The sequence below is a fragment of the Chenopodium quinoa genome, unplaced genomic scaffold (genome assembly GCF_001683475.1).
Source record: "Chenopodium quinoa cultivar QQ74 unplaced genomic scaffold, ASM168347v1, whole genome shotgun sequence".
Classification (NCBI taxonomy): domain Eukaryota; kingdom Viridiplantae; phylum Streptophyta; class Magnoliopsida; order Caryophyllales; family Amaranthaceae; genus Chenopodium; species Chenopodium quinoa.
Genome location: NW_018743955.1, coordinates 2,603,280 through 2,618,481, shown reverse-complemented (window position 1 = coordinate 2,618,481; position 15,202 = coordinate 2,603,280). Strand labels below are relative to the sequence as shown.

At 33.3% G+C, this 15,202-nt stretch overlaps 1 protein-coding gene across 1 annotated transcript; it reads right to left on the bottom strand.

The window, feature by feature from the left end:
• Positions 1–2,913: 2,913 nt before the first annotated feature.
• LOC110689178 (lipid phosphate phosphatase delta-like) lies at positions 2,914–11,077 on the bottom strand. The gene is made up of 8 exons (XM_021865906.1): positions 10,604–11,077; positions 10,403–10,498; positions 10,189–10,263; positions 9,973–10,103; positions 8,957–9,060; positions 8,739–8,867; positions 4,077–4,192; positions 2,914–3,443 (listed from the first exon to the last, which is right to left on the bottom strand). Exons 1-8 carry the CDS (start codon positions 10,763–10,765, stop codon positions 3,030–3,032), a joined length of 1,227 nt encoding a protein of 408 aa, XP_021721598.1. The 5' UTR covers positions 10,766–11,077; the 3' UTR covers positions 2,914–3,029.
• Positions 11,078–15,202: the final 4,125 nt, after the last annotated feature.

The window sequence follows — 15,202 nt, the reverse complement described above, 5'->3', positions numbered from 1 at the left end:
GCATGGATGAGTTCACATGCCTAAAATTATTTGCATACAACACATTGACAAATTTGTCACACACGCAAAACATGTATTTCAATCAAATGCATGAGAAAAAAGGAAACCTCTCAGCATGCATATTATTGAAGATAGGGCTGGTTATAAGGGAGCTCACTAAGCAACGACTAGGGCCCTCCTTTCATTAGGCTCACATCTTGTATGATTATTTTAAGGAAAATGTTATATATAGCCTTTAGGTTAGGGCTACATATAAGCATTAAATTTACATTAGAAAATCGTAAAAAGTTTAAAAATCATAAAAATATAAACACTAGTTATACTAATTTACGCGTGTTTTTATCATGAATTCATAAATTTATACAATTTTTAATAGTATTTTTAATGCTTATATATAGCCCTTAGGGCTACATATAGCATTATTCTTAGTAAGAACTTGAATCGTTCTTCTTCGAGCCATTCAACTATTCAAGGACTTGTTTTATCAAACTTATTTTTTATCACCCCATATACTTCCAAGTTTCTTCATCTTCCAATTTACATAACTATGACCATTAAAACTCCACAGTATACCGATGATTGATTAAACCCTCTTTATTAAATACCTTAACTTGATCTTAGACACATTAAAAACCAAGAATAAACACTCCATTTTGTAGCACAGTTGTTAAATTCTGTTATACTTATTCTACTCTGTGTCCCACAATATAGTCTTATTTTTATTTTCATTGTCAAATTTTTTTTGACCAAATATTCTCATCATTTTTATACAAAAAATATAGTTATGTGAGATATCGTTGAATACGTCTCAATGCGTTTTAATTTAGATATTAGCTTTTCTTAATTTTTGTTAATATTCTATCAAAGATATTGATGGTCAAAACGCATCTTGAAGATCACAAAAAATAGAATAGACACTTTAGTATGGGACGAAAGGAAATTATAATGGTAATCTTGCTCATTTAAAATATTGTTTCCACAGTAATATGAGTATATCACAATCTGCAAATACATAGTAGAACAACACTATTATGTTCTCATGAATCTATAAATACAAACAATTATGGTTATGTTCGGTGGAAAACTAAAAGTTAAAGTTGATTGTATTGACTGATTTTGACTAACTAATTGTATTAACTAATTTAACTAAGTGATTTTATTAGCTGATTGAATAAAAATGTTTGGTAAATAGCTAATTGGTTAAGTTATTTGAGTTTGCAAAATAACCCATAAATTTATTGACGTATTTAATTTTGGAAGGGTTATTGGGTTAAATAAGGATATAATTGTCATTTCACCAAATAATAAACTTGAATAAGCTAATGAAAAAGCTCCTCAAGGTTATTTAATTTGGTGGGATCAAGTCTTCAAATTAGCTAACCACCATGCAAACACCCTAATTAGCTTATTGAATTGGTCAATCACCTAAAATTGGTTAAATCAACTACTTTTTCACCAAAAAGCTCACCAACAAACACACTCTTAGGTTGTGTTTAGTGAAATGCTGATTATTGTGTTAATTAATTTTAGCTAGCTGATTGTATTAACTTATTTTATTAGTTGATTATATAAAAGTATTTGGTAAATAGATGATTGTTTAAGGATGTTTGAGTATGTGAAATGACCAATAAGCTGAGTGTAGGCAGTTAAGAAAGGATTTTAAATTAAATGGGGGTGTAAGTGTTACATCATCTTAAGATATTGAATAAACTAATAACAACGCTTTTAAAACGAGCTTTTTGAAAAAGAGTTTATTGAGTGGAATAAGCTCTTTACCAAATAAGCTAATGTTGGTCAATATTCAATCAGCTAATGTTGGTCAAATAAGCTATTTACCAAACACAACCTTATATATTTTGACAACAATTAAATGCATTAAATTAAACAAGGTTGCTTCCTTTGAGTCCTAAAACTTTAGATCCTGGATCCTAGATCTTAAAACTTTAGATCCACGAATTTGGTTCTAACCTGACCCATTGCCTCCTCTAGTTGGTGGTGATTTTTGATTTGAAAATAGAGTTCAAGATAGGATGGTAAACACAAAGTTATTCCTTTAAAACTTGTAGAATTTAGGGCATGTTCTAATTGACTGAATTGAGTTGAACTGAACTGAACTTATTAGAGTTAAGTTGAGCTGAACTGAACTTATTAGAGCTGAACTAAACTGAACATAACTTATTAGAGCTGAACTGAACTGAATTTAATATTTTATAAGAGAAGAAAATTAGGAGCTGAACTGAATTAAACTAAACTTATTAGAGCTAAGCTGAACTAAACTAAACTAAAAATAATCGTATCAGAACAGACCCTTATAGGGTATTTTCTTTTTTGAAGAAAACTTACAAGGTATATTAATTGTCAAATTTATCCAATATAATATTTGCGGATTTATTGGTCCAATATTTATGGTCAAACATTTGGAAGTAGGGAAAGGTAAGAGGATTCTCACCCCCCAACTCCCCAAGTGCCTTCACTTGGCAAAATTCAAACCTTAAATCTCTAGAGATAAAGAAGCCTTGCCAAGTGAATTAAGCCTTATTTATGCATATCTAATATGATATGGTCTGCTCTGATGGTATGATTTAACCAAACTTTATCTATGTACATGATAATCTATGAAGAAATAAAATATATCAAGTGAAATTTTATTAGATTTGTATAAATATGTAATATTAATAAAAAAAAAAATTCATTACAGAACAAAGATATTAATTATAAAAAACCATACATAAAACAATGATATGATCTAAACCTATTTTTTCTGATGTGATCTGATTTGAACATATATTTTCTTATCTAATCACTAATCTGAACTTATTTTTTCTAAAACAAGTAAAAATAAGTTGAACTAAACAAGTCCTACTTGGTTACTTGTGTCTAGATGTTATATATTCAATTAATGAATCAATTTTCGTGTAAAAATTATATTTGAATATATACTTACTAAGGGAATGTTTTTGCCTCCCAAGCAAGGGGTTAAACAACAGATACGGAGATGCCTCTACAGATAAATGCCAAAAATATACTAATCACAAATTGAGCTGAGAAAATAGTGATGGAACAAGATCAACCACAGACCACGCAAGGCCTGCATACTGGATAAATCTGATTCCTGTGTCAATATCGAAAGAATCCTCACGGGAAGCGAAGAATATTTTCTGAAGGTACCCCGATTGCTGCTTGGTTTTGTCTGAATTTTTACCAGTTGTAGATACATTAAGAGCAGGAAGATAAGTCGTCGACCTTACAGATATACCCATTGTATTCAATGCCACTGGCAAAATCCACTTTGCCAAGGCCTTGCTGCAATACTTCACCAGTAGGATGGTGGGAATACCCACAAGGATCCGCCCCATAAAGGTGGGAGCTGCAAGTGTAGAGGTAAAAAGGCGTGGCACATCCTCATGGTGAAATTGGTAATATGTCTGTTGTACCCCAGAAACCTTGACAAAACAATTCATATAAAATCATGTTACAACGTACATAAACATTGTTTTGAAAAAAATATTACTACGTAATTGATTTATTTTTAACAATGTACATCGTGAATAAGCTGGAGAGAAATTCACAACAGTAGAGTTTGTATTTATTATACAAAAACCTCGAGAAAGCACCAAAATACCCTGACACAATGCTAGAAACTAATCGTACTTTTAAGTAACAATGCCTCTCTGAGAGTAGGTAGATGAGTGTCTCGCCACTCGTACTGAACGTTTGCCATATTACATGCAAAATACAAAGATCACTCCACACTTTTCCCTTTGTCTTATTTTTTTTTTCAGAGAATTCATAGGAAAGCTAGGCATATGCAACAGATAACACGGAGTATAGGATTGGGGGTAGGCCAAGCCCTCATTAAGGGCACTATTATCTTCAAGAATAAGATGATCCTCTATTCTTCTCTCACTATTCTCTTAACTATATTCTTGTTCTATCACCAACTTAAAGGCTAGAGTTACTTTTAACAGAAACACGAAAACCTCATTTCTAGAATGCATAGACACCTAGTTTCAGAAAACCCAGTGTCAATTAAATGAAATAAACAATGACACTTTAAGCTCGTAAAGGACACTTACAATGCCAAATGCAACACCATTGAAGGCGGTATGGAACTCAAAGCTTGGCGTTGGAACCTCAGGTGTTGGGTAAGCAAAGAACAATAAGAAGCTGAGAGCAGTCCAAAATGATGTAACTGTAAAATTGCATGATTTGGGCTAATTAGAAGACATGAAACAATACCAGAAAATGCATTAATTCAATTGTAACCCAAGTAAATCTCAACATAGTGCAAAAAACTTAGAAGGTTCTAGGGTTCAGCAAATCTGAACATAGCACTCCTGTATTTGCAATCCCCCCCCCCCCCCCAAAAAAAAAAAAAAAAAAAAAAAAAAAAAAACTTAGGCCCTTGCTATTCTCCATGCGATTGACAGCCCCTGCATCTCTAATTAAGCTATTGAAGTTTGGACTGTGACTCAGATGCCTTGATCAGAAGCATCCATCATGTAGAAACGGCATGGAGGAAAATCAAGTAGATTATCAAGGAAATTAAACATAGAACTAATTCCTTCTCATCTTTTACAATTTTAAAAGTTGCAAGATCTGTAATTGCTGGGCCACACAACTTGCCAGTCTCTGCTAGGATAAAGCCTTAAGCTCTTTTCTCTTATTTTTTTTGGTTGTCAAAAAAAAAATATATAAAATAAGATAAATCATGTCTAAAATGCACTTATATCTGATGTCAACTAATACTCTAACCCGTTTCTCTCAGCAACCCTGAAACAAAGTTATATACCCAAGCCAAGTTCGAGGCACTTCACATCCTCTTCTCAACATTACAAAATTGCTTCCCATTCAGTGATGCTCAAGTTTATGCTCAACAAATTAATGTTCACTTCACTCAGTTTCAACAAATAGAATACAACACTTCAAGTTTGTCTTTTATTTGTATAATTTTATAGCCAAGGTATATTATGAAATAAAATTGGCAGAATAACAAAGCCGCACAATGATTATTTTGGAGTTGAAACAATAACGGAATATACAACTCAATTCAGCTTGACGGATCAATGTATAATTATGTTCTTAGACCTACAAACAAATTATCTTTTGGAAGACTTTAATCCATCACTCACGCTTGATATAACTAAACAAAGCCACATTATTTTTATTAGCCACAAGCTCACAGGGCCATAGGAGTGGCCATGCCCTCTGCAAACCCCCAACTTTCCCACCCTTGATTGCACCCCTGGTTTTTAGCGATTTTACTTGTGAAAATCTATACATAAATATCTAATTTCTACACCTTTACTTGAAATCGATTTTTAGTTATTGCTCCCTCCGATCCTTTAGGTTTTTCTTAGTTCACTTTGATGCTTTTGTCAATGCACATTTTAAATCGTTAACATCCCTAATTACATGTTAGTAAAAACTATATAATTTTGATATTCTAAAAGTACTCATGGAGACAAATCAAACTAGACACACTTGATCATGTTTTTTTCTTATATAATGGAAAGAATTTAGAAGATTCTCTTAAATTGTTAGTAGTGTTTAAATTCCAAATCAGAAGAACATTCAGGATCAAAGGGAATAAGAAGTTATAACTTTGCCTACAGAATAATTTTCCATATAAAAGTTAATGGTATTCATAGGCCCTAAAGCCACTTCTTGATGATAATAGTGCTTACTAAACATGATCAACCTTCTTATTAGATAGGGATTGTCTCTTTTCATAAAATTGGTTTCAAGATGGATTACAATAAAGTATCAGGCGGTTAAGAGAGACCAAAGCCCTTATAAATAAGAATCCTCTTTCAACTCACTAAATTAATTCAAAGCACATGCATCATCGTTCACTAGGCATGGGTTCTGTATAATTCCAAATTGCTTACATAATCTACTCTATGGGAAAAATAATTCATATCAACAAAATTTAACCATCTAGAGGAATAATTTCAAGGTCTTGTTTCCATAGTCAAAATCCTAACCATTTGATAGACCAATGTCAATGAAATTTCTGCATCAGTACAGCATGCAGAAGGACAGGGAGAAAATAATCCTTACGCAACACAGAAAAAAGCAGAAGAAAAGTACAGAGGACTGATTGTTATAAACCCCTATGGATCCTATGCTATGCAATCCTATGTCATTGCCACCAAACCACAAAATACAGCCACCTTTTCTAAAAACCAGATCAGAGTAGCATGACATTTAGTTTCCCACATTATTGAGAATAAGAGATACAAAGAGGGAATTTAGCTCTTGTTTCACATTCTATCCCAGATAAACACGAAAAATTTTATCGTAATTTTCTCTTTTATGGCTACACACTTATTCTCTAAAGGATTTTTTTTTTCCTTTTTTTTTTGTTGGGCTGGCGAAGGTGGCTGTTAATCCAAAATTTTGTAACAAGTAGGGATTTTTATTTATTTATTTATTTTTAACTATGAAACAGCTCAAATAAAGCAATAGGAACAGTGCTTTCCACAGAGCCCTCTTTCTGAGGCATGTAAACGGCACATTAAAGATTTTCAGTTCCAGACCCTTTTTTGGAAAATATAGAATCAGTAAGGGGCCATTCAATTCATCACAACTTCACAAGGAAAGGAAACGGGCGAGGGAATTGGGGAAAGGAACCATGAAAGAGAAATGTAACATTATGTTTGGTCCAACAAGATATAAATCTAATTCCTCAATCACTTGTTTGGCTAAAAGATCGGAAGAAAGAAACGATGTCTTATTAACCTTCAAGCAACCCCAACAAGCACCACATTGCGGCCTTATCAACTATCCAACAGAGTAATGTATACTGCTGTCAGCTGCTTTGATAAGCACTCTTACCTTTTACCATACTGTCTCTCCAATCTAGCTACTTAGAGATAAATTTCATCACCATGTTCCAGTTTCTAGGGCCTTATAAATTGTTCTCTCTTGTCTGTTACTGATAACAGCAGTGGCAGAGTTCTTCAGAAGTTCTTGTGCACCATTATGTTTAATATTAGAATAAACTAACTGGAGATTGACCGACACTTCAGATCAAAATCACAGCCAATGGCGCAACAATAAAGGTGGATGCTAGTTGCATCTAAAGATGCCACTGGGCCCGAAATACAGCACCATGGGCCTTGGCCACTTCTTTTTTTTTCCTTCTTTTTTTGGGTGAAGCACAACAAGACATGACAAGACAAAGCACCCGGAAATAAGTTAAATTTGGTTTACGCACACAAGCACAGTGGCACATGGCAATGTGCCATTTCAAAATTTCGGCACACCACATAGCGAGTGGTCTCATTACTCATAAGTGGGACGTGCTTAGCCAGGCCCAAGGCACATGGGACCAGTAGGGCCCACAACCATCTTTAGTTGCATCCGTGGTGGTATATCAATGGTGATGGAGAGGTGTGGAAGAGATTAGGGCCATTCTTGTCCCAAGGGGAGTAGGTAAATCAAGATGACTCAAACCAGGGTAAAGTGGAACATAAACCAATAAAACTTCAACCAAACAGTCAAACACTTTGAAAGTGTATCAAGGGAGATGCTTTCCTTTCCCTTACTTGAAACCCCCAACCTAACAGACTCTATAGATGGTTGATACCCCAAATCACTTAACTTTCTTGAATCTACATTGGAAATAGAAGACACGGTAATCCGCCCAAAACTCCAAGAAGGTACAGTGTAGAGCACCCTATTAACATGCTGTTCTTCCAATCTTCCCTAGTTCATTCCAGGGCAATATGCCAATATCCTACCGTATCAATAACTACATACTAAAAGACACACCAGCAATGACACGTGTCGTCTCCTTGTGTGTCTTTTAGTTTTGATTTTTTTTTTTTTGTTAAATTATTTAATTTAAATTTTTAATAAGATAAATAAAGATTGGCTAAAATGTAAATTGCCTTAATTGTACTAAATCAATATAGCAAGAGTTTATTTTATAATAATATGACATATATTGGAACTTTAACAACCGTGCATTATTACACAGGATCTAACCTAGTGAAGCTATAATACAATCACTCTAAAGATTGCAATTATTCAAAAATAGAAACATTAAAGTCCATCAAACAATCCTCTTGTAACTCTTTCAAATTTAATGTAATTACAAAGCTTTCCACATACAGTACGCAGATAACAATGCATCAGTTATTTTGAATTGCACAAGTACTTAAAGATCAAACCAAGTATAGGACATTTGTTTTTAAAAGGAGTAACAGCTTAAGTCACCTCCCTTCTAAGCCAAAAATGGATCCAAGAGTTGTGCTTCATTACCAACTACTACAGCTGAATTCCAAGTGATTATGGACATGTTATATTCAATAGTTTTCTGCAATTCAGCTGATTATGGGTACATGTCCAAGTGTCCGACTCGCTATTACATGAAAAAGGGATGAAGCAGGAGTGCTGAGCTAATAAAAGCTGAAGGGAAGATCAGGGAAACATAATATTCCCAATTGAAAGTGACAAACTATCCTCCCTAAAACCCTAACTATATATAAAATAATAGTTATCTTCCACCATAGCTTCAATACTAGATGTTACACCCTCTTTCATCCCAGGCATATTCTGGTTTGGAGATTAACTTCTCTTTGGATCTCAATCATCTTATATTTAAAAGATCTAATTGAATGGCTTTTATTTCGGATTTACTTCAGCATGTATTAAACTGATCATTAATTTCATCTGAATGCAGAACAAAAGAGGATGAGCTTTGAATCATCAAATGGAATCATGCTTACCATTTTTACCAGAAGTGATAAAAGAGTCAACATATTCATGGAATGTGAGCCAAAACGCAAGGATTGTCAATCCAAGAATCAACCCACCTATGACATCAATCAAACTGTGCATGCCAAGGTAGATTCTTCCTAACAAAAAAAAGTACATCTCAACATCAAGATATAAATGTCAGGAAATCTAGTGAATCGACCACATGTAAGTTCATCTCAAGACATACCAAAGGCTATAAGGCCAACAAGCAAGCAAACCACAGCAAGACCAGCAAATTCTTCCGGACCAACACTTCTTTGGTTATATGATATAACATAATACAAAAGGAACCTGTATATTCCAAGACACAATTAGAAACAATTATTCAACACAGACGCTTTAAAAGAGAACAGAATTCTAATGCATTATGCCAATCAATAAAAGGGAGTTAATAACTAGCATCCCCATCAAAATTATGGCACAAAAAAAAATGACAAGAACATATAGAGCTCAAGTCAATTTCACTTGAACTCTTGAAGTGAGGAATATTGGCCCGATACCCAATAAACATGACCACCATAAGATACTAAGGAAGCTCTTAAGTCATGTTAGGACTCAACAACATTTTCTGCATTATTACTCTTTGCTAATAAGAGGTCAGCTAACCACTTTCCACTGGAGAAGACAACAAAAGAGATATAAAGCCTGTATCCTAATGACTCAACGTCTTACTTCTATGATTTGATGCTTTGCTCTGATTATACACCAAGGCTCTTTGATTCTGACGAATTGACGATTATGAAACATGCGTAATTTCACAATGATGCAGCATATAGAGCATTATATTGCCTTCTATCAAACAAGGTAACACAATTACAAATGCAAGCATGTTCATTTCCTTTAAACTTCTATCACTTTCCTTACTAATTATTTCCACTTCTCTGCATGAATCTGAAGACTTGGGACTAATATGGACAAAAGCTGTAGGTAATACAAAGCCTGAATGCAAGCTTTCTCTATCAACTATTGTAAGAAATATATTAGCTCGAGTTATATGTCTAACTAGAGCTATGACTCATATTCTATACACACTATTGCCTATTCACTGGAAAGCTTTTTCTAAAAGCCTTAAAGTAGATTGAACTAATAGGCAAATACAATACATACATTATGAGCACTTCTAGAATTTGAAGCAGTAATCATGTGACAACTGTAGCTATTTATAAAATCAACTACCAGGAAACTTAGAAAAAATATTATTACCCAGATAAGCAAACTGTGTTGAGGGTATGAGATGAAGGCAAACCATATTCCTGTGCATTTTCTTCTTCATCTTTAGTAGCAATCAATCTCCTAACAGGAGGGCAACTTGGCCTTGGAGCCGAAATTACATCCTAAACATACACAAAATTTAATAGAAACACCTGAATATTATTCTCTATTTCTCACACATATAGTTAACTTTGAACCATATTATACCTTTATACAATTTCCAACATAATCACAGAAAGCCATTAAAAGTGTCATTTGCCTTGCTAGCTTCCCATGTCCACTCTGCAATATTTTCATCCAAAACCAAAAACCCATTAACCAAAATTGGCCATAATCATTTTACAAAAACCCATTATTTATTATTTTATTTTAAACAAATAAATTTTAAAAAAATTATTTAAAAAAAAAACATAAAACATACCCAAAAAAGGAGAGGAAGGAAACCAGTATAGAATGGCACAGAAACTACACATGATAGCACAGTAAACAGAACATCATAAAATTTATGCCGTGATTTCTGCATATTTACAAAAAATTCAACCAAAATTAACAATACCCACTTCATAAAATCAATTAAAAAGCATTAAATCAACAAAAAAAATTAGAATAATTTTTAAAAAACCTGGATCTGAAGAACAAGAGGAATGCCAGTTTTAACATGGTGTATAACCCAAGGTTGTAACAAAGATCTAATCTTTCGAGTTAAACCCAAAAAAGATGAAATTATAATCCATGCTACAATTCCACAAAGAACTTCTACTTGCCATGTTGGTATCTTCTCCATTCTCTCTCCAATTTAGGTATACACAATTACAGGGAAGGAGAAAGATGTAGAAGATTCAAAGAAGAAATTAGTTTCTAGAATTTTGGATTCCTAAATACATGAATTTTGTGGGGTTTACCAAAACGAGTAAATGGGATTATTGGGAACCACATGACCCATGATTCTTGTGGGATTTTAGGTGTCAAATAGCCAAAAAAAATGGGGCAATGAAAAAGACAAGTTTGAGAAAAAAGTTTGATTGAATCAAATAATGTAGTTACAAAGAAGATGATGGGTTGTTTTCAGAGGTTTTATTTAGGTATTGTGGGTTATGGAATAAAAAAAGGATGATTAAGAGAGGTATTTTGACTAATTTGTCAATAATGGGGGTTTAGAGTGTAGGACAATATTGACAATTTGACGTTGGACTAGTTAACAATTTTAATGCTATGATGGAAACAATTGGATTTAAGCCAAAACTAGTTATGGACCCGGGCGATGTCCCGGTCATTAATAAATATGGAGTATGTTTAATTTTTTATAATTTTTTTATTTTTTATTTTTTATTGTGTAATTATTAAGGAATTACATTAATTCCTAGGAAAATTGTTATGCATATGAAGAGTTTATCAATTAAACTAAACATTAATACATTGAGGTTAATGCATGAAGTTTTTCAATTATTAATGGTATGGTATGATTTGACGACATATCATATGCCAAATGACAAAATGATGACACATGGCAAAACAACATATCTTGTAATGAGTTTAATTAATATATATTAGGAAAATTTGTTAATTACTACCTCAAAAAGAGTAGCCTTGTCACTTACTACCCCTAAAAAAAAAGTTTCTAATTACTACCCCAAATTCACCTAAATTGCACCGATTACTACCCAAGTGTACTTTCCGGTGATTTAATTCACCTTATGATGTTTTAACCCACATTTAACCATACATAAACCTAACTCTGGTATAATTAACCTAACCAACCCAATTTTTTAAAAATTACCCCTTAATTAACCTTAATTAACACAAATTAACTAACACGATTTACCCCGACAACTCATCTGATATAAATCAAATGAGAAGAGCCAATTCAACTTCTCAACGAATCCTTCACCATTATCAACCCTAATCCTCTCATCCTTTCCTCTATAAATCACCAAATCATTTATCCTCCTGTCACATCGAACACTTCAGCTTGCAAAAGGAAGACTGTTGAAAAGGTAATTGATTAATTTCCTTCAATGTTGTGATAAATTGACAAATTTTTTAGGGTTTATTGTTAAGTTTGGGCTTTTTTTTTTACATAATTGAAGAGTTGAGCAGAACTAAACCTTTAATAGCAATTGGTTTTAGTTGCAGATGAGTATGCAAATTGCTCAAGTAAAAGGCTTTGTAGGTGCGGATTACACACTTCATTGATGACCTCTTGGACAAAAGAGAATCCAGGAAGACGATTTATTGCTTGCCTAGATTTTGATGTAGAAACAAACAGTAGGGCATGTAATCATTTTTACTAGCATAATGAAGAAATGACTTAATGGCAAAGGGACATCATACTAAGGCTTTTGGAAGAAAGGCAGGAACTGAGAGCAGAGAATGAGATTATGAAGAAGCATTTGGCATCATTGAATCAGGAATCAAGGAAATTTAAGACTAAGGGTATGTTCTCTTACGTTGAAATTCAGCTTAGTTCAGTTCAGCTCAGTTCAGTACAGTTCAGTTCAGTTCAGCTCAGTTCAGTTCAATTCAGTTCAGTTCAACTCCTAAATTCCTTCTCTTATAAAATATTCATTTTAGTTCAGCTCAGTTCAGTTCAGTTCAGTTCAGTTCAGCTCCTAAATTCCTTCTCTTATAAAATATTCATTTCAGTTCAGTTTAGTTCAGCTCCTAAATTCCTTCTCTTATAAAATATTCATTTCAGTTAAGCTCAGTTCAGTTCAGTTCAGTTCAGTTCAGTTCAGCTTAGTTCAGTTCAGTTCAGTTCAGTTGAGTTCAGTTAATAAGAACAGGCCCTAAGTATGTGATGTTGAAGATGAAGCACAACTGTGGAGATATCAAACTAAGCAAGTGGGCTCTGTGTCTCATTGTTGTTGTTGGTTTGTTTTGGTTTAGGGGGGTTTAATGCATTGTATGGATAGTGTAGGGAATATTTCAAGCATTACCCCAAACTTGAACCCCACTGTGATCATACACTAAAGCATGGTGGCGTCCAAAGGGAAGGAAGCTAGAGCAAAAGAGTCGCCAACAAGTTTTAGGAACCTGTAAACCGTTCACAGGGTGAAGGTTACACCCCTTAACGATCCATGAGATCGTTTACTCCAATAGGTCTGGAACCATGACTGGAAGTTCGGGGATGAAGGTACAAATCCAACCTAAAAGAGATTGAACCTGCCCTAATAATAGGCCTCTACTTTATTCTTCTCGTATTCACGTGCGCTTTCTGACTAACGTGCATGTAGTCCCCCATGATTTTGTAATTATAATAATTATATTTTATTATTAATTATATGATTATTTTACGATAATTGTATAATTTTATAAATATTTCGAAAATAATAAATTAGTTTTAAGCTATTTAGCCACTACTAACTATTGACAATAATCCTTTTACCCATACAAACTAAGAGCCTAGTCCAAGTTACCTCAAAGCCCAACCTTACACCACATGTTTTTTTTAAGCTTTGGTATATATTTGGGCCTAAACAAGTTATCCTAATTATATTTGGATTAGGATACCCTCAAACCCAATTCTTATTAATCATACCCACCTTATTTTCCCCACACTTCTCCTCCTTCTCACGTAAGAAAAAAAAAAAGAAGAAAACTCACTCCTTGCTTCCTCCCTCTTCACGACATTCAGCAAGAAGAAAAAAAAAACCTTGCACCGCTGCCCAGCCATTAGCACCGCCGCGCCACCGCCTGACCGCCGCCCCTCTGACCGCCGCGCCGCCCAACAGCCGACCTCCCTCCCTGCAGTTCGCCTTCCTCCCTTCTCCTTCCCCCTATTTCTCTTCCTCTTATTTCTTGTTATGTTGATTAAAGATTCAATTTTTATTTGTTTTCAATTATAAAATTATTGTTATTAGGCCTTAATAGTATGTATAAATTACAAAAGATTATAAATTTATGGATTTTGTATGTCTAAATTATTAAATAAAATTTCACATTATGTATTTTGCATATTTTAGGGTTTAAAACATTGATTTTTCATGTTTTAAGGCTTGATTACGTGTTAAACAAACTATATAATCATACTATGTTTATATTACATTAAAATATAATTATCTTAATCATAAATAAATTTTCAGATTTATTAAAGTTTCAATTTTTATGAACAAGTAGTGTTAATTTCGTGTTTTTATGCTTCTAAACCTACAAAATAATCATTGTGAGTATTTTGTGATTGAAAAAGCTTTGAACTTTATATTCCAACTTTAAAAATAATTTCCAGATTTCATACCTTTTATTTTGAAGCCTCTAATTTCATTAAATTGATATATTCTTGGGTTTTTAACACACTAACTTGCTATATAATGACTAATTCAAGTAATTATGCTTATGGGGTTATTTTATATATTTAAAACAAAATTCCAGATTTATTTACCCACTTTAAAGTTGCTGTAATTTGATATAAAATACTATATTTTCATAATTCTAACATGTAAACTTAAAGTTGGGATGTTATATTACTAACTTTGATTTTTGGGGACAATCTAAAGACTTTATTTTGGTGATTTAAGAGGTTTTAAAGTAGTTTAGTATTGCTGTAATTTTAATTGCTTTGGTATTGATTTATTTCTAATTGTTTAGTTTAGGAGAGGACTTTGTAGAAGGCGACTTCTAGTTTTAAAGTGGCCAATCGGATTGTTTACACAAGGTATGTACAAGATACGAAACCTTGCTTGTAGGTGCATGTTTAAGGACGGATCGAGAACTTAGTATCATGTATAGGATTGACTGGGTTAAATTGTTTGGTTATACATTGTGAATTTCAAATGATGTGCACTAGTTTATAATGCAAGTATTATTTGTGCTTTAATTATGCAAGGTGCGCTTAAAGGCAAAGGTATGTGATTGGTGTGAAGATCAAATTATTACTCGTTCATGATTATGTAAACAGGATGAGTAAAGGAGAAATTCAAGTCTTGTAAGACGAGGTTAAGGTTTTGGGGTGCCTTATGCACTCAAGGTGTTTATACACCGACATAGTAATGGAATAATTAATAAATGTTGTTTGTCACTAATAAATTAAGAATCTAAATTGAGAATTTGCCATGTTTGATTGATTTGCTTTTGGGATGTTTTTATTGATATGTATAAGAGTCATCACTAAGTCTAAACCTGTAAATCACGTAAAGTGCAAGATGGATGAGCAATAAAACTCTGGAATGGTGCACATCTGGAGTAATGACAATCAGGGGTTGGGGTACATGGGGTATTAGCCGTG

Bases quoted from the DNA above. Each gene is read 5' to 3' on its own strand.
- LOC110689178 (XM_021865906.1), bottom strand. From the start codon at position 10,765: ATGGAGAAGATACCAACATGGCAAGTAGAAGTTCTTTGTGGAATTGTA. The intron at 9,061-9,972 runs GTAATAATATTT...TGGAATATACAG, and splicing joins AACACAGTTTGCTTATCTGG to GTTCCTTTTGTATTATGTTA. The intron at 3,444-4,076 runs GTAAGTGTCCTT...TGTTTTGTCAAG, and splicing joins ATGGTGTTGCATTTGGCATT to GTTTCTGGGGTACAACAGAC.